The 19,271-nt window shown below is 51.3% G+C and overlaps 1 protein-coding gene across 1 annotated transcript; it reads right to left on the minus strand.

Annotated features, from left to right (window-relative positions):
* Window positions 1-122: 122 nt before the first annotated feature.
* MATN1 (matrilin 1) lies at window positions 123-18,841 on the minus strand (the record flags this gene model as incomplete). Its single annotated transcript, XM_031061864.1, has 7 exons — window positions 123-1,448; window positions 2,835-2,915; window positions 5,110-5,262; window positions 8,531-8,944; window positions 9,194-9,319; window positions 13,197-13,419; window positions 18,473-18,841. Coding segments are annotated over 7 exons (1,416 nt in total), but the record flags the coding sequence as incomplete, so codon positions are not given.
* Between the last annotated feature and the right edge of the window lie 430 nt (window positions 18,842-19,271).

Raw genomic sequence — 19,271 nt, forward strand, 5'->3', positions numbered from 1 at the left:
CCAAGGCACGTCCCATCAGCAATACTGGTAAAATTATCAATACTGATGAGCCTTTGGGGAGGTGCTGTTGTCAGGCAACCTCCTCAGCACTCAGCACTCACACAAAGGATGACACTGGCTTCCCAACTTTCCAGCAAACTTTTAATATTCTCCCAAAACCAAAACACATCTGCACTGGTGACGCTTCTGAACAGGCCAAGTCACCCCTTGGTGAAGCTTTTCTCACATAGTCTCAAGTATAAATATTTTGATACAAAAAATAAAACCCCATAAAGAAGCCCATAAACCCCATAAACCTCCCCCAAGGCGTGGGTGGGGATCCATGGCCAGGTACAGCTGCAGGGACAGGCAGCCTGAGGTGCTCCCAGCCCCCATTGCCCGGGAACCCGGGAGCAGCAGAGTCTGCAGGGTCTGGGCTGAGCCTGGGAGGGGGCAGGCACCGAGGCTCTGATTCCAGGGCAGCTCCAGCAGCATTCCCGGGCTGGGGGATGGATTGGAGCTCCAGCTGAGGGCGCGGGGACACAGCAGGGCACATCTGGCTGGTGGCAGAGGCACACAGGGTCCCTGAGCCTGGGCAGGGTCACCCAGAGCAGGGGACATCTCCTGGCTGGTGGCACTCGGGGCCACAGACCTGGCACAATGTCAGGGTCACCCAGAGCAGGACACATCTGGCTGGTGTCACTCAGGGCCACAGGGGGTCCCTGAGCCTGGTCAGGGTCACCCAGAGCAGAGGGAGTCTCCTGGCTGGTGTCACTCAGAACCACACAATGTCCCTGCACATCACCCAGAGCAGGCTCAGCCCAGGCACTGGGACACTGCAGCCTTTCCCTGCTGGGAAAGCTTTTCCCATTATAATTCCAGAGCTCAGGAGGAGCCCAGGCAGGAGCAGCCTGGCCCAGCCTGCCTGCAGAGCACGCTCAGGATCAGGACTAAACCTCACCTTCATCACTGACAGCCACCAGGAGCTCAGCCTTGGCCTTTACACCCGGCAGCTGAGGGTGAGTCTAAGTCACTCTGACTTTTAAATTAAATTATCTCATGCATAGAAACAAAAGCTGCAGCAGAGGATTCACAGAACTCATCATCAAGTACTCAGTAACACACTGTATATATATTAAGCTTTAAATAAAAATCTTTCAAGGTTTTTTTTTTGAATATATGCACTCTATAGGATGCAGCAAACTCGAGCCTGGTCTAACTCTCAGTCACACCCTGTGCTCTGCCCTTTATACAAAGTCTGCTCTACTGTAATAATTCTTCCTTTTAAACAAATGCAGGTAGCCTAGACCTTAATAAAAGCTGCCCAGAGCCCTGGGGCTGAGCTGCCCTCCCTGAAAAATGGAGCAGTTCTTGTTCTGTTACTTCGGGAAGGAGGTGAAAAACTGCTGGAGTGGGGTTTTAGATGATCTTGTTCTCCAGGGCTTCGATTCTTTTGGCCACAGCTTCCAGTGAGGAGGAGTTAAGGAGGAAAAACTACAATTCTTCTGGGAATGTTGGGAGGGAGACTTTTTTGTGGGCACAGAGTGATGGGCCAAGGTTTTAACTAAAAGAGGAGAGATTTAGATGGGATTTGGGGAAGGAATTATTCCCTGGCAGGGTGGGCAGGGGCTGGGCTGGAATTGCCAGAGCAGCTGTGGCTGCCCCTGGAGCCCTGGCAGTGCCCAAGGCCAGGCTGCAGCACCTGGCACAGTGGGAGGTGTCAGGGATGGGATGGGAGGAATTTTAAGGCCCCTTCCACCCAAACCACTCAAGAATTGCCCAGTCCCAGGCTGGCAGCACAGGCAAGGATGGGAGCAGCAGCAGAGGGGATCTGAGCCCATCCCCTCTGGCGCTCCCAGAGCTCTCAGGCTGGTGGAGCTCCCTGCAGGAAGGAGCTGCCTGTGCTCACACATCCTCCCACTGCCCGGGATCACTCCCAGAGCGGGAGGGAAAGGAGGGGCTGACAGAGCCCCTGACCCTGAGGAGAGGAGCAAGAGCTTTTCCTGGCGTGCCAGGGCAATTTTCTGCTCTTCTCACTGATTCCTGTTGAAACCAGGTGGGAGCTGTGACTTCCCGTGACCTCTGCACCACACAGGTCCCGGATCTCACCCGGATCTCACTCCTGGGAGGAGGAACAGAGCTGTGCCACAGCAGGGTGTGAAGAAATCAGAATGTTCCTTTTAAAATTAGATCCTCTCCTGATCCTCAGTGGTGAGACATCTCCCCTGCCCTTGCGAGCGACCCTGAGGCTCCATGAATTCTGTTTTTCAAAAGTTTTAATCCTACTCACAATTTTTTGGTGGATTTTTTTCTCTTTCTGCCACTTAGGGAAAGGCCCAGCATGGCAGGACTCAGGTGGGTTCTGATGGGATCCAACTCCCCTGGCTGGAGATGTTTCCAGGAACAGTCCCATCAGGATTTATCTCCCAGCACTGAGTTTTGGCCAGCTGGGAGAACCTGGGGTGGATGGATGTGTCCATCTGGATTCTCCACACCACCCTCCTACAGCCTGAGGTGTTCTGACGTCCCTCTGTCCCTGCAGTCCATGAAGAATTCGGGCAGTGTTGGATGATGGCTCTGGAGGAACTCCCTGCCTCCCATTCCAGCTGCCTCAGGACCCATCTCCCCACAATCCCAGAGCTTGGAAAAGCTTGGAAAAGCCCTTGATCCCAGGGCCATCAAATCCAACTTTCAACCAACGCCCACCTTGTCACCAGCCCAGAGCTCTGAGTGCCGCATTTGACCCCCAGGTGCCTCATTCCCACTCCCTCCCCGAGGAACAGACCTTCCCCATGGAAGGTCCCTCTGGATTCCCAGCCCAACCCACCCCATCCTGCCACACTTCCAAAGGATATGTTTCTGCTGCAAGGAATTGATGAGCTCTTCCACTTTGGTCTGGAACTTCACGATGGATTTGCACTCGCACGGATCTTCCTCTGTGGGTCACAACAGCAAGAGGATGAGTGGCACAAAAAAATGGATTTAATCAAAATCCCCGAGCCCAGTGAAACAGCACAATTCTTATTTTCTATGTCAGAAACGGGAAGGAAATCAGAATATAATTATTTCTAATTATCTGATTGATCTCTTCTGGCTTTAACCTCAGATGAACAGAGAATGTCACATTTTTCTGTTATTCCAGCCATGGGAAGTCTTTCCTGGGTTTCCAGAGAGCTGAGCTCTGCTCCTGATGCTTCAAGTTTGTCCTAAAATTGGAGTTTGACCAAATAAAACCAACCTCTGTCTCCCCAACAAGAGCCAGTAAAAACTGGAGGCACTGCTGCCATCAGGACTGGTTTGAGCTTTGCTTCAGTAACTCCACTCCTTGAGCGGGCGGAACCATGAGCGTTAATCACTTTGCTAATTTATGTCACTAATTTACATCTGTTCTTCAAGGAAAATTAACTCAGACTGGAACAGGAGAAAGGGAAAGAAAGGGAGGGGTTACAAGGCCACTCTGAGCTGAGCAAAGGAGGAGTAAATGAAAGACAGAATTTTTAAAGGAAATGAATCACTTACACCAAAACTCAACGGGTTTAAACCAGCCAGGTGTAACCTAAAGCTGGAGATTAACAGAAGATTTCAAGGCAGCTGTTGAGAAATACAAGCTGGCACTGGGAATGAAAAAAAATGCAAATATCTCCTTGCCTTCCTTTTTATTTTAATACTTAAATGTAAACATATTTATCCAAATTAATATTTTACAAACAAACAGTTTTTCTGACATTTACTTTTCTTTTGAAGGCTGAAGCTTAAATATATTTGAATTATTTTAAAGCACAATTTGTTCAGGGTTTCATATAGATCCCATCCTTTTTTCTTGGAGTGATCCTAATTTTTTAATGAGACTTGTCAAAGAGTCTCTGCCTTGCAATCCTGGCTCTGCAGACACAGGGATTATCCCCCTCCAACTTCTCCAGGAGGAGAGGAAATCCCATCTTAAGGACCCTGGAGACAAATTCATCATTTCTGAATAAAAAGAAGGGCAGAACAATGGAGGGAAAAGGAAGGAGAAGAGGATTTGGGAGAGGGGACATGGCTGAGGTGTGGGGGTTGCTTTGCCTCAGGTGACCACCCAAAATATCGATGTCTCCTGATGCTCCTGTGTGTTCTGCCAGTTCCCAGTGTGTTCTCCACGCACTGGGAACTGGGGATTTTTATCACATCCACCTAAAAGGGCGTTCTCATCCCTCTACTCCAGGCTGCAAATGCTGTCACTGAACCCCTCCATCCCCAATCCCCCTCCCACCAGCACAGACCTTCAGCTGCAGCTTCTCCAGGGGCATTTCCACCCCTCCAGTCCAGCCTTTGAGCACTGACTGAACCCCTCCATCCCAGCTGGGACAGATGAGCAATGCCATGGCTGACTCTCACAATTAAAAGGCAAATATTATGAATATGTTAAGAGAAGTTTTATAGATTTATAGTTGTGTTTTACCCCCTTGTGTTGTTCTCAGGGGTGCCCTGGGTTTGGGACATTTGGGAGGGTCACTCGTTACCATGGCAACAGCTGCTCCCCACTCAAGGTGTCAGGCAGTGATCTGCACCCCTGGGCAGGGAAGGAGGAGTCATGGACAGAACTTTGGGGGGGCAAAAGGTTAAAAGGTGAAACCTGCATGGTGTGGGTGAGCACATGGTGGGGAAATCCTCTGCTCCTGGAGCTGTGATGTTTTCTCTATTCAATCTTCTGTTGTGTTTTTGATAAGGTTTTAATAAACCTTTTACATTTTTGGAAGCGAGCATCATTTCTCACACCAGTCCTCTCTCACCAGCACAGATCGAGGATCTGCAGCTTCTCCAAGGCCATTTCCATCCCTCCACTCCAGCCTTGACTGAACCCCTCCATTCCCAATCCCTCTCACCAGCACAGATCTCCATCTACGGTTTCTCCAAGGGCATTTACATCCCTCTACTCCATCCCAATCCCCTCTCACCAGCACAGACTGACGATCTGCAGCTTCTGCAAGGGCGTTTTCACCTCTCCACTCCAGCCTTCAAACACTGGGACAAACGCCCTCCATCCCAGTCCCCTCTCACCACACAGATCTTCACCTGGTGGTTTCTGGAGGGGCATTTCCCCCCTCTGCTCCACCCTTCAGATGCTGTGGCTGAACCCCAGTCCCCTCTCACCAACACAGATCTTCATCTGCAGCTTCTTCCCGATCTTGCTGATGGTCCTGAAGTCGGCAGTGTAGAAATAATGCTCAGCCACGGGTTCTGAGGCGATCTCCCTCAGCTCATCCTCCACAGCGTTGCCCACTCCCACGGCAAACATCCGAAATCCTGCCAGGAACAGGGTCCTGTCAGTGCCACGGAGCTGGCATGGGGCCACCCTGCCAAGCTGGGCATCCCCTGAGCCCCCAGGCCCCACACAGCTCCAGATCCTCGCTGAGGATTGCCCCCTGTGAGAGTCTGTCCGAATTTTCCCTCATCTGCCTCACAATCGTCATCTGAGGACCACTGAAGAGAAGACGCCCCCGTCTTCTCTGTAGGAGAAAGTCACACGTGCCACAAGGCCCTGAGACCTGAGAGCGTTGCTAAGCCATTGTTTTCACAGGTGTTGTTTGCTGTACACTGAGCCCAATGAGAAGAAGAAGGGAGCACCGTGCCCTGTTTGCAACAACAGCCTTGGGAGCTGTCCCACCTCTCGGCCTGGCTGGACTTCTGAGTTCTGGGTGGTCCCCCCACAGAAGACCCTCACCTGTTTTACAACCACCGTGACAGACAGACTGAGATGGAAGGAGCCTCTCCATCAAGGACTGAGACATGAAACCCCCATGTGAAAAGGCCCCTCTGCTCCTTCCAAGGACTGGGATTGAAACCCCCAGCCCGGGACAGGTGTGTGGGGGAGGCAAGCTGACCAAAGCGAGATGTTTGCCTGCAGGTTGTGACCGCTGCACCAAGAAGACAATGGCTCTCGTTCACTGCTGAGAACATGGACTACCTGTTACATCTATTCCTTATTGTATCTGTTTCCCCTCCCCTTGCAATTTCCAATAGAGTTATCATAATAAAAACCTCTGAGTTAGCTGGAGATTTTGAGATCTCCCCAATGTAACAGGCAGATCCTCGACTGGACTGGACCAAAGGACTTCGTGTCTATGTTTGGTAGCTCTATCCCCCTCTTTCTCTCTCTCTCTATTTTTCTCTCTCTCTCTATCTTTTCTCTCCCTTAATCCCTCTATCGCATTTTGCTGTGGTCATTCAATAAAGGTGCATTTGTTTCGATTATCACTGCAAATCCCCTGTGCGGTGTCGGTTTTTTGCACCCTGAGATCAAATCCATGAACCATCATGAAGCCCGTTTGTAAGGACTGATTGTGACACCCCCTCTACCCCCACTATTCCAGACTCCTTTCAGCCAGGTCAAACAGGCCAAAAATAATTTTACAGGCAGAAATTTTATTAAAATTTACCAGGCCATGGGCATAGTGGCTATAAGAACAAGGTTTTGGAGATGCTTCTTTCAGCCAGGTCAAACAGGGGCCAAAATATTTTTGCAGACAGAGTTTAAGTAGAATTTCCCAGCCAATGACAACAAGAGCAAGGTTTTGGAGATGCAAGAAAGGGCAGGTGATGGTAACACCATCCCACTGATGTGGAAGTGATAATGTAGCAAAAGGGGCCTGTGGGAGTTTCCAGAACAGCTCAGCCACTGTTAATCAACCCCTGTTAACGAGTCCCTGAGTGGCAAAGTCCCCCTGCAGTGGAGCAGAACTGAGCTGAGTCTCTGTCCAAAATTGCAGCCCCCACTGGGAGTTCACAACTGACAGAGTTCTGCTCTGTCAGGAGATTGATCTGCATTAAACCTGTTTCTATTGAACTGAAATGCAATTTTCCCATTTTGGGTGGTATTAATTAGCCCTGATTTGAAATACTTGTCTCTACTTGTCCATGCCCAGGCACTGGGAATGTTTCCCTGCTCCCCTTTGTGCCTTTCTTTCTCTGGATATATCCAATATGTGTTGTTTTTCCGAGGCTCAGCTCACTGAACAATTTTGCAGTCTCATTTTAAGCACTTGTTTATCCCACAGCAATAACTCACGGACAGATAAGAGATTTCCTTGCAGGGACAACAGAGGAGAGAGAGACAAGGCACAAAGTTTTATCACCAGGGAGGAATAAATTCTATAAATACACTTTATAAGAACCTTTTGTTTTATAAGAGCTGAACGGCCCCATAAGGTGTCAGAGTGCTTTGTAAACATTGGTTTTTCACGAGCTCCCTGACCTTTCTGGTTATGTGCTGGCCCCGAGTCCCATCTAGTGGTGGAGAGCGAAGTTAAAAGGAAGGGAAGGATTCAGCAATTCCTGACTGAATTCCCAGGGGCTGGATCCAGTTAACACGGGGTGTCAGAGCCTGGGAATGTGCTCAGAGGGTCAGCAGAGGGGCAGCTCTCAGGGCATTAATATTTCATGGGGCTCAGGCACAGGAATCCATCCGTGTGTGGTTACTGAGTGTTTTTCCTACAACAGCAGCTGAGCAAAGTTCCTTATTAATGTGCCTGGGGTTCCTCCTTAACCCATGTCTGGGCTTTGTTTATTGTTTTATTGCTTTTTCTTTGCCTTTTCCAGCCCTTGATGCGGATGCAGCCAAGCCACGCTTGGCCCTACAAATCCTGGGGTTGGTTGTCTTTGCTTTGGGGTTCATTGTGTGCCTCTGGTGCTGGGCTGGGCTTCCTGGCCAGCCCCAGGCAAATCCCAGAGTGGATAAGGACTGGGTTAGGAGGGACTTTAGAGCTCCTCTTGCTCCACCACCTTCCGCCATCCCAGGTTGCTCCAAGCCCTGTCCAACCCTAAAGGTGCTGAAACCTCCTAATTCCAAACTCCCCCTGCAGCTTCCTTCCAAGTTTGTGTGGAGCAATTAGACCTGGGTCCATCCCATTCCACAGGCTAAAACCCCACCATGTCCATCCCATTCCAGGGGCTGCAACTCCCCCCTGTCCATCCCATTCCAGGGACTGCAACTCCCCCCTGTCCATCCCATTCCAGGGACTGCAACTCCCCCCTGTCCATCCCATTCCAGGGACTGCAACTCCCCCCTGTCCATCCCATTCCAGGGACTGCAACTCCCCCCTGTCCATCCCATTCCACAGGGTAAAACTTCACCCTGTACATCCCATTTCAGGGGATGGAACTCTGCCCTGTCCATCCCATTCTTGGGAGTGGAATTTCACCCTGTGCATCCCATCCCATCCCATCCCATCCCATCCCATCCCATCCCAAGAGATGGAACTCCACCCTGTCCATCCCATCCCAAGGGGATGTCTATCCTGTCCATCCTGTCCATCCTGTCCCTCCCAAACTCCACCCTGTCCAGCAGAAACTCCTCCAAAGACACAGAGGGGAACTAAAACCAGCTCTTGGCGAACCACGGTGCACCTGATGCCCAGACTGAGGTGTTCCGGGCTCTCTGTGAGCAAGGATAGTCAGGGAATATCTCCCCAGAATTACTCAGTATAACCTGTGCATATCCCAAGAGACAGATCCAGGGGAAAAGTCCTGTCTGGGCCAAGGGAGAAAGAAGCCCCAGAGAGTTGAGGAGCCCTACCTGAGTCCTTGGCTTTCTTGGCAGCATCTGAGATGTAATCCTGTGAGCGCCCATCAGTGAAGACAATCCCCACCTTGGGGACGCCAGGCCGGGCTCCGTTGATGACGGAGAAGGAGCTGTCAACGAGGTACTTGAGAGCCTGGCCTGTCATGGTGCCCTTCTCCATGTAGGACATTTTCTTCACTGCTGCTTTGATGTCCTTCTTGCTCTTGAACTGGCCCAGGGGGAACTCCTGCCGGACGGAGCTGGAGTACTGCACCAGCCCCACCTGCGCCTGTTTGTCCGATACCTCCAGCGAATCCACGATTTGGTTGATGAATTTCTTCACCAGCTCAAAGTTCTCAGGCCTCACACTCTTGGAGCCATCGATGAGGAACACAAGATCCAGAGCAGACCCCAAGCCACCATTGCAAGCTGAGGGAAAAGACGAGAGAGGGCAGAAGAAAACAGCAGCAAAGACTTCAATAAATGATGTAGGAAAATAAAACCCTAACGCCATTTATTGCTGAGGAAATGGGGTTAATCAGTGAAAACCCAACAGGAGAGCACAGAAATATTTTGAAAGTGATTCTGGCTTGTAAGAAAAGGGTTTCCCTTGCTGCCTTCCCTGAGCAGAACATCCCAGTGCTGTCACCACCATTGCCTCAGGGACCCCTCACATACCAGTGCAGGTCTTGCCGTCGCTGTTGAGGCTGAAGCCGTCCCTGCAGGCGCACCTGTAGGCCCCCGGGGTGCTGACACACACCTGCTCGCAGTCATGGTCCCCCGTGGCACACAGGTCAGACACCACTGCAAGGACAGGAGGGGGTGGCTTCAAGCAGGGGCCAGCCCGAGGCCCCCCACCCACACCCAGCGCTGCACAGCCCCACACTGGCCCCATAACTAAATCTGCTTTGCAGTGGGACACAGCTCATTGGGCCTGGACAGTGCTGAGGCAGAGTCTGAGGCTGGAAACGGGGCTGTGTGTTCTGTTTGCAATCTGTCAGAGCTGGGGCAGCTCTCTGCTGTTCTTGGGGCAGTTTCCTTGATCTCTCCCACAGCCAATCCTCCCTCCAGGAGATCTCTGCTGTCCATGGCCACTGAGTGTCCCTGCAGGGCTGATCCAATTCCAGCATCCCACGGGGAGATGCTGCGCCCAGGGGAGGAGCCAAGCATTCCTACCTGGATCCAATCTGAGCCTGGAGCAGCACAGCAGCCTTTGCCCCCTGCATTGCCAGAGGAGCAGCTTTCTGCTGCCCTGCATTGCCAGAGGGAGCCCAGGCCCATCTGCAGCAGCCCTGGAGCTGCAGAGGAAAACTCCCCCCTTGTGCAGGATCCCTGCTCCAGCAGCAGCACAGCTGGCACTGCAGGAGGGCTGAGCCCCCATGGGATGGGGCTGTGCCACCCCCTGAGCCACAGCGTGCCAGGGCCTGCTCTCACTCTGGCAGGCTTTGTTTGCACTATTGCATTTGTGTTTTTAATTTCCCTAATAAAGAACTGTCATTCCTACTCCCATATCTTTGCCTGAGAGCTTTTTAATTTCAAAATTATAATATTTTGAAGGGAGGCAGGTTACATTTTCCATTTCAGGGGAGGCTCCTGCCTTCCTCAGCAGACACCTGGCTGTTCAAACCAAGACAGGCACAAAGACAAGGAAGAAATTCCCATGAGTCTTGATGCTCCAAGGCACAGCCAGGACTGTGAATCCTCCCTGAGGGCAAACCCTGCTGGGTGTGGGGCAGATCACAGCACACCTCACTCTGCAAAGCTCCTGGGTGAAGTTTGGGTCCCAGCTGCCCCCCAGGCTGGTCAGTACCCAATTTTTGCAGCTCTGCAGTGCAGTCCTGAGCAGGGAGCTCAGCTGCCCTTCCTGGACAGCGTTCATGTGTGAGCACACCTGGGATTCACCTCAGAGCTCTCCCTGCTTGTGCAGCTCTCAGATCCCTGCTCTCCAAACCCTCCTGCTGCCCCTGCTGCCCTGGCTGTGGCTCCTGGGATGCTGAGAAGCAGCAGCTGAGTGGCAGCGCCGGGAGCTGGGGGGTGACAGCGCTGTCACAGTGAGAATGGCAAACAAACTCCAGACAAACAGGGCTGGGGAGGCAAATTCAGCTACAAATGCCAGGGAAAATGTGCAGAAATCCAGGCACTGGGTTGGAGTGAATGGATGGGAGGTGGAGCAGAGTCTTTCTGAGTTCAGGTTTGTTACTTTGAGCCATTTGTGTTCTGCTCTACTCATATTTTGTACATTTTTTGGCCTTTCCACTTCCTGTGGCTGTGCCAGCACTGGTAGATTCTTCCAGCCCAGATCATTGGGAATTTCGGTGCCCCTGGAGCTGCCTGTGGTTCAGTGCTCTGGTTAATCTCACCAGGCTGGAGCACCAAGGGTTTCCCGTGTCCCCATGAGTTTGCTGAGCACTGTGGGAAGCCCTTTCCCCTGCTGTCAGTCCCACAGATCCTGTGCTGTGCCCGAGCAGGGGGTCTGGGTCAATCCCTGGGGTGGTTTAGGGCAGCTGCAGGTGCAGAGCGGGGTAACAGGGACTCGGGCATTCCCCAGGGCTGTGCTCTGCTCCCTGCAGCAGCCCCCAGCGCTTCCCTCACTCCCAGGGCTTTCCTGTGGGAAGAGCTTTGCCATCTGCACAGGGAGGCACTGAAAGGATTTCCCCCAAAACTTCAAACCACACGGTGAGGCCTCGGCACCGCTGCTGCCTCCTGATCCCGGGGCAGCCCATACAAACTCCACAAATACTCATGGCCTGGATTCCACTCCTCAGATTCTGTCTCTCTCCCTCCCTTTGTCTGAGTCGTTTGTTGCCTCTGCCAGGAGCTGCTGCTGCAGTGACACCTGATAATGCCTGACTCATTCTCTGCTATCACCTGAGGATAACCCACGGCTCACTCTGTAGCTGAAATTTCCTTCCTTTCCACAGAGGAGCCAAATTTCCATGACAAAAAGCTGCTCCCCTTCATCACTTTCAGCCTGGGAGCCGGACCAGGAGATTTTACACCTGTCAGAAACTGGGAGTTCTCCAGGCCCAGCCGTGTGTGTTTGGGGTTCCAGGTGGATCACACTTTTCAGGAAGTGTTGCCACACATTTTTCCTTCCAGGGAATGGCCCCTGGGCCTCTCCTGCTGACAGCAAATGGGGAGTTATGGCCCCTTCCTGCTGCCTTGGGGCACATTTGGAAGCAATAAAACATTCCCAGTCCTTCAGCAGCTCCCGTAGGAGCAAAGCTGCATTTGTAGGGTGGTGTTTGTAGGGTGGTGTTTGTAGGGTGGTGTTTGTGGGATGGTGTTTGGAGGATACTGTTTTGTAGGATACTGTTTTTGTAGGGTGGAGTTTGGAGGATTGGGTTTGGAGGATGGTGATTTTATAGGATGGTGGTTTTATAGGATGCTGTTTGTATGGTGATGTTTGTGGGGTGCTGTTTGGAGGATGCTGTTTTTATAGTATGGTGCTTTTAGGATGCTGTTTTTATAGGATGGGAGTTTTAGGATGGTGTTTTTAGGATGCTCAGGCTCCTTTGATGTGCTGTGCAGACAGGAATTAAATCCTGCTCCAGCCAGGAGAGATTCCTGCCCCGCAAGGCTCCCAACCCCAAAAGCAGCATTGGTCAAAGGCAGCTCAGCCTCTGCCAGGAGCTGGGACCATCCCAGCTGAACTGGGAATTCTGGGGGCAATGCCGGTGGGGGGGATGCAGAACAAATTCTCTCCACTGCCCCAAAAGGGGTGTGATTTCAGTGTGCTAAACCCTCTTTTCCAGGTTGTTTTCCAGTGCCTCCAGGAGTGTGTGGATTGTGTTTACAAACTCTCCAGTGCCAGTGAAATCTGGAGATTTCTTTAACCAAAACCTGAAATCCCCTGAACAAAACCCTGCAGTTCTGGAAAGGCAACTTCAAAGAGCCCCTGATTCCCACAGGGCTCTGATCCTGCAGGGCTTGGAGCAAGGAAGCAGAGGGGTGAAGGGTGGTCACAGGTACAACTCCATGGGAAAGGCTGGAGGAGAACTTTGGAAAAGGGTTTGGAGAAACAGGAGCCAGGGAATGGCTTCCAGTGCCAGAGGGCAGGGCTGGATGGGATCTTGGCAATTGGGAATTGTTCCCTGGCAGGGTGGGCAGGGGCTGGGCTGGAATTGCCAGAGCAGCTGTGGCTGCCCCTGGAGCCCTGGCAGTGCCCAAGGCCAGGCTGGGCATTGGGGCTGGCAGCACCTGGCACAGTGGGAGCTGGCCCTGGGCTGCAATGAGCTGCCATTGAAGATCCCTTCCCACCCAAAGCACTCTGGCATTCCCATTCCTGAATCAAGGATGGAAACCAGCACCAAAGCCCATTGCAGCAAATGGAGAAAGGAAAGGAAAGAATGATTTCCTGGCTGGTTCCAGGTGCCCCCAGTGCCATTTGCCACAGGGGGTTTGTAGCCTGGCAAGGCCTGGTTCGAGAGGTTTGGGCTGTGCCAGGGTGCCCATGCCTGCCCCGGGAGCCCTGGCAGTGCCCAAGGCCAGGCTGGAGCACCTGGCACAGGGGGAGGTGTCCCTGCCATGGCAGGGGGTGGGGTGGGATGAGCTTTCCAATCCGTTCCCACCCAAAGCATTCCAGGATTCTCTGCAGAGCTTTAAGGTCATTCCCACCCAAACCATTCCCAGTTCCTGGCTGGCAGACCCACAGCCCCAGGCTGGGCACAGCAGCACTCACCGCAGAAAGCCTCCTGGAACTTGTGGGTCAGCTTCTCGATGACGCTGTAGCTCTCCACGTAGTCCACGTGCTCGTCCAGGGGCTCGCTGGCCATCTGCCTCAGCGTGCCCATGTCCACCCTGCCCACGCCGATGGCGAAGATCTCGATGCCCGCGGCCCTGGCCCGGGCAGACACGTCCTGCACCCCGTCCTGGGGCCGCCCGTCCGTCACCACGATGGCCACCTGCAGGGGGAGGGATGGGACGGCCTGCCTGGGCACTGGGATCCTCATCCACATTCCCAGAATGCTGGTGGGACAGGCCGGGGTAGGAGGGAAGGGTTTGCATTTCTACAATTAAAGGGAAAGGGAATCCCACCAGGTTTTCCCATTCTTTGGAGATCACAACAACCATGGTTTTTTGAGGTGGAATTCGTTTCTTTCCGAGCTTGAAAAGTTAAACTGCCAGGGATCGAATGGGTTCACCAAGTGACAACTGCCAGGGATTGATGACTTCACCAAGTGACAACTGCCAGGGATTGGTGGTTTCACCAAGGAACAGCTGCCAGGGATTGACGACTTCACCAAGGGACGACTGCCAAGGATTGAATGGTTTCACCAAGGGACAATGCCAGGGATTAATAGCTTCACCAAGGGACAAGTGCCAGGGATTGGTGGTTTCACCAAGGGACAACTGGTGCATCCCCCTCTAAGGAGACTAAATTAAAATTTATGTTGTTCATAGCCAAACTTGAGCTCAAGTCAAACTGAAGATCTTCAGGGACACTCAGGACAAGCCCAGCTGAGTCTGGGGCTTCACAGCATCCCAGGAAATGCCATGGAAACGCGAGATGAAGGCTTCATCCCCTTTATAGGTGGAGGAGCTGAAGGATGGAGCTGGAACCATCTCCATGGGGAGAGAGGGAAGAGGCCTGAGGTCATGCTGTGTGTCAGGGCCTGCCAGGATTTGTGATTCTCTGTTCCAAATAAACAGCAGGGATTAAACCCCACCCCTGCTAGCCCCAGCATTAAAGTGGCAGCTGGTTTAAGTAGGAACTGGATTTCAGCTTGGATTAAATGGTGCCCTGAACAGCTAAAAACCTCCCAGAGTCCTGCTCCTGGTTTGTCCCTTTTCCTCTTTATTTTTCTTCTGAAAGAGACTTTGTCACAAGACCTGAATTCTTGCTCTTTGCCAATTCTTCTGCCCCTGCCACTTTTCCTTACAACTGATTTATTGTGACACCACTGCCGACTCCAAAGGAATGGCTTGGGCTGGAATGCAGAATGGGGAAAGAGCTTTCCCTCTGTAAAAACCAGGAGAAACAGGAAAAATGTGGGGCAATCTCATTCCAGCCGTTTATCTGCACTACCTAAGGGCTGCACAATTAAAAATTCCCAGGAGCATCATAATTCTGCAACTGGTGCTTCCACGGGGGAAAAAAATAAACAAATTCAAGCCTTGCTGTTCCAGCGTGGCAAAAAAAAAAAAAAAAAAAAAATAAGGCAAAGCAGCACCTGTGGCAGGTGTGGGGGGATGGATGTGCCCAAGGAGCTCCGGGGTTTTCCTGAGGGATCACAGGAGATATCACATCAGGGATCACAGGAGATATCAAATTAGGGATCACAGGAGATAGCAAATCAGGGATTACAGGAGTTATTAAATCAGGGATCACAGGAGATATCACGTCAGGGAATGCGGAGTTATCAAATCAGGGATCACAGGAGATATCACATCAGGGATCACAGGAGATATCAAATTAGGGATCACAGGAGATAGCAAATCAGGGATTACAGGAGTTATTAAATCAGGGATCACAGGAGATATCACATCAGGGATCACAGGAGATATCAAATTAGGGATCACAGGAGATAGCAAATCAGGGATTACAGGAGTTATTAAATCAGGGATCACAGGAGATATCACGTCAGGGAATGCGGAGTTATCAAATCAGGGATCACAGGAGATAGCAAATCAGGTTAGGAGGAGTTATCAAATCAGGGATCAGAGGGGTCATCAAATCAGGGAAGGAGGAGTTATCAAATCAGGGATCAAAGGGGTTAACAAATCAAGGATCAGAGGCGTTATCAAATCACAAAACGAGGAATTATCGAATCAGGGATCACAGGAGATATCAAATCAGGGAATGAGGAGCTATCAAATCAGGGATCACAGGAGTCATCAAATCAGGGATCAGAGGCGTTATCAAAACAGGGAATGAGAGGAGTCATCAAATCAGGGAATGAGGGGAGTTATCAAATCAGGAATCAGAGGACTCATCAAATCAGGGATCAGAGGCATTATCAAATCAGGGATCAGATGCGTTATCAAATCAAGGACCAAACCCTGCCAGCAGGTCCTGTCAGCAGCCGTGTGTCCTCCTGCAATTTTCTTCCTAAATCAAGAAAATCTCCAGGTTTTATCTGCTCCTCTCCATCTTCAGCTAAGCCCGAGTCCAGCTAAACCCAAGCCCAGATAAGCCCGAGCCCAGATAAACCCCAGACAGGGTAGGGCTGCAGCATCCACCCCTGGATGTGATGGGGAAGATCCTCAAAATGCCTCTGTGTGGAAATCTGCCATAAAGGACTCAAAATTCACGTTGCTTTCTGCTCTGCTGTTGAAGAAAACAAAACTTCTGGATACAGAGTCGGGATTGGGAATTAATCACAGAACCCACGGGGAAAATGAATGTAACAGTGAGAGGAAGCCAGGGCACCTGTCTGTGACAGCCTGACAGAAAGGGTGTAAAAATATCTCTTAATATCACATTTGGTTAACCCAATCATCAGGAATTCCTGTTTTTTTTCCCTAGGATTCCTACCATAGATATTTTCCCTGCATCCAGCCTGAGTCAAAGTGAAAAAATGTCCATTTTGACTATTATTATTTTCAAACCTACCTCCAAATTATTTGCAGTCTGAGTGTCTCTGTAATTCCCTATCATTGAAAAATCTGAGTCCTGGTGTGTGCCTGGTTTGGGAAAGGCTTGGAGGGAAGGAGCAGCCTCTGGATCCTGGGGAGGCTGGCACTGCTCAGCCATGTGAGTGGAATTATGAAAAGGTGAAGCTTCTCCTGCCTCCAACAGCTGGGTTTTGCCCTGATCCTCAGTTTTACCCTGGGAAAACTCAGAAATTTTGCTTTTCAAGGTCAAATCTTTTGCTCGTTTAAACAGCAGCTTTCCCTGTGAATTCCTGACATTCTGGATCCCTCATCCTTCTGTCAGACAGAAATCCCACGTGGCCTGATACAATTTATTCCTGGTTATCTCAGACACCCGAGCATTCCTGAGCATTCCTGAGCATTCCCAGCTATCCCCAGCCCGGGCTGGCATTTCCCAGCTAATGAGGGAGTGATGGCTCATTATGCCCTGGGAACGTGACGTTCCAGCAGCACTCCAAGGAGAATCAGGCAGGAAGCTGCATAAAACCCTGGATTTGCTCAGCAATTTGCCAATTTATTTGTTGTTCTTCCCTAAAAAATAAGGTGGAAGTAATTGGGCTTCCTGCGGGTTTTGAGGAAGGTGGGAGCAGGCTTTTCTCGGAGCTCCTCCAGAAACAAATTGTGCTTTTCCCTGCCCCAGGGTGACATTTGCTGCACAAAGCAAGAGCAAAGCACCGTGTGATGTTTTGGGATGTTGACAAGCAGATTTGCACGAGGATTTGTTGGATTTCTGCTGTGGGAAGGAGCAAGGACCATGTCCGATGTTTCTGGAAGCTTCGCCTCCCTAAATCCCTGTATGACCTGTTTGTTCCTCCTCCCAGGCAGGGGATGGGGTCACCTGAGCAGAAGAGAAAAGCTGGCTGGAGTGAAAAAATGAAAAAATAACCAGGGAACCAAGAACGCGAAGGGTTGTGGAGTTTTCCACCTTGCCGACATTGAAAAGCCACCCGGGCATGGTCCCGGGCAGCCCCACTGGAGCTCAGGGTCAGCTCCAGAGACCCCTCCCCACCTCCTTCTGTGATTCTGCCTCTTGGATCAGCTCTGGAGTGGAAGGGAAGAGGGAAAACAAGGAGTGATTTCCTTTTTCCCCCCCTTTTTTTAATGCCTCGGATAAATCATTCCAAAGCTCACTGCTCCCAGCTCTTCCAGCTGTCCAAGGAAGGTGGCAGGGAGACCCTGGAAATCCAGGAGAGTTTGTTCCACACAGCCAGAGGTGACAGGGAACAGCAGGGCTTGGGGAGCTGTCTGGCAGCAGGAAAAGATTGCACGAGGAGAGGGATGTTGAACGGTGTGGAAGAGATTCCAGAGATGAGGACCCAGCACGTTCATGGACAGCTCAGTGGAAATGTCTCTCCAATCTGCAGGAGCAGCCAATGCTGTGTGCAATTGTCAGACTGCATTTAGAACAAAAACTAAGACTGACTATGTTATAAGGAGTTTTGTATTTTCTTTCACTAAGCCCCAAAGATGAGCTTCTTTTTCAAGAAGAATTGAGAAGTTTGAACCTCACAGAGATTTTTCAGTAACTGAGAGATTTGGAGCTCCCAGAAGTTTTCAAGAATTTAGAAGTTTGAACTTCCCAGTGGATTCCAAGCATAATTGAGAGGTTTGAACCTCTTGGAGGTTTCCAAGGATTGAGAGATTGGAACCTCCCAGAGAGGTCTTCAAGAATTGAGAAGTTTGAACCTCCCAGAGGTTCCCAAAAAGAGTTGAGAGGCTTGAACTTCGCAGAGGCTTCCAAGAATTGAGAGGTTTCAGCCTCCCAGAGGCAAGAAGAATTGAGAGGTCTGAGCCTCCCAGATATTTCCAAGAAGAGTTGAGATGCTCGAACCTCCCAGAGATCTTCAAGAATAGAGAGGTTTGAACCTCTCAGAGATTTCCAAGAATTGATGGATTTGCACATCCCAGAGGTTTCCAAGAAGAATTGAGACGTTTTCAAACCTTCCTGGAGGTTTTCAAACCTCCCATTTGCACGTCCCAGAAGTTTCCAGGAAGAATTGAGGGGCGTGAACTTCCTGGAGGTTTTCAAACCTCCCATTTGCACCGCCCAGATGTTTCCAAGTATTGAGGGATTTGCACCTCCCAGAGGTTTCCAAGAAGAATTGAGAGATGTGAACTTCCTGGAGATTTTTAAACCTCCCGTTTGCACGTCCCAGAAGTTTCCAGGAAGAATTGAGAGACGTGAACTTCCTGGATGTTTTCAAACCTCCTGTTTGCACCTCCCAGAGGTTTTCCACCTGCAACAATCAACCCCCAGGTGTCACGCACAACCAAAACCCAGAAAAAACCACCTTTCTGCTTTTCCCAACCACTCCATGACGAGTCCCAAGCGAGGAGCTGGAGGAACCAGCCCCTCTTTACCTTTTTGAAGTTGGGCGCGCTGCCCCTGGCGCCCTCGGTGGCGCTGAAGGCGCGGCTGATGGCAAACTGGATGGCCAGGCCGGTCATGGTGCCCGTGGAGAGGGGCTGGATCCTGCGCACGGCCTGCAGCAGGGCTGCCTTGCTCTGGGGGCCCTGCAGGGACAGCTCGCTGCGCACGGCGCTGGCGTAGTTGATGACGCCCACGCGGGTGGCGTTGGGGCCCACGTCCAGCGCCTCGATGACGCGCGACACGAACACCTTGATCTTCTCGAACTCGTGCGGCCGCACGCTGCGCGAGCTGTCGATGATGAACACCAGGTCTGTGGGCTTGGTCCTGCACAGGGTGCCTGGGGGTGGCAGGGACAGAGGGGAAATCAAAGGGAAAGAAAGGGAAGTGTCAAAGGAAAAGTGTCCTGGGAGGGAGAGATAGATGCTGGTAAAGCAGCACTGGGCGGAAAGGAGCGGCAGGTTTTGGTCCTTTCTCTGTTTTACAGCTTCAACTGAATATTTTAAATGTTCTTTATTCTTTTCTAGGGAAGCACCTTTAGGAAAGCAGAGTTCCTGGGGGGTGACATGGACTTGTGATGGGCAGGGTGTCCCTTGTCACCTCGGGCTGTCTCTGAGGAAATCTCATTGAAGGAGGGAGGGATAAATGTGTGGAATGACAGCATGGAGGGGGGAGGGAGGGAGGAAGGAAGGAAGGAAGGAAGGAAGGAAGGAAGGAAGGAAGGAAGGAAGGAAGGAAGGAAGGAAGGAAGGAAGGAAGGAAGGAAGGAAGGAAGGAAGGAAGGAAGGAAGG

Source organism: Geospiza fortis, unplaced genomic scaffold, assembly GCF_000277835.1.
Source record: "Geospiza fortis unplaced genomic scaffold, GeoFor_1.0 scaffold32, whole genome shotgun sequence".
In the NCBI taxonomy this organism is placed as follows: Eukaryota; Metazoa; Chordata; class Aves; order Passeriformes; family Thraupidae; genus Geospiza; species Geospiza fortis.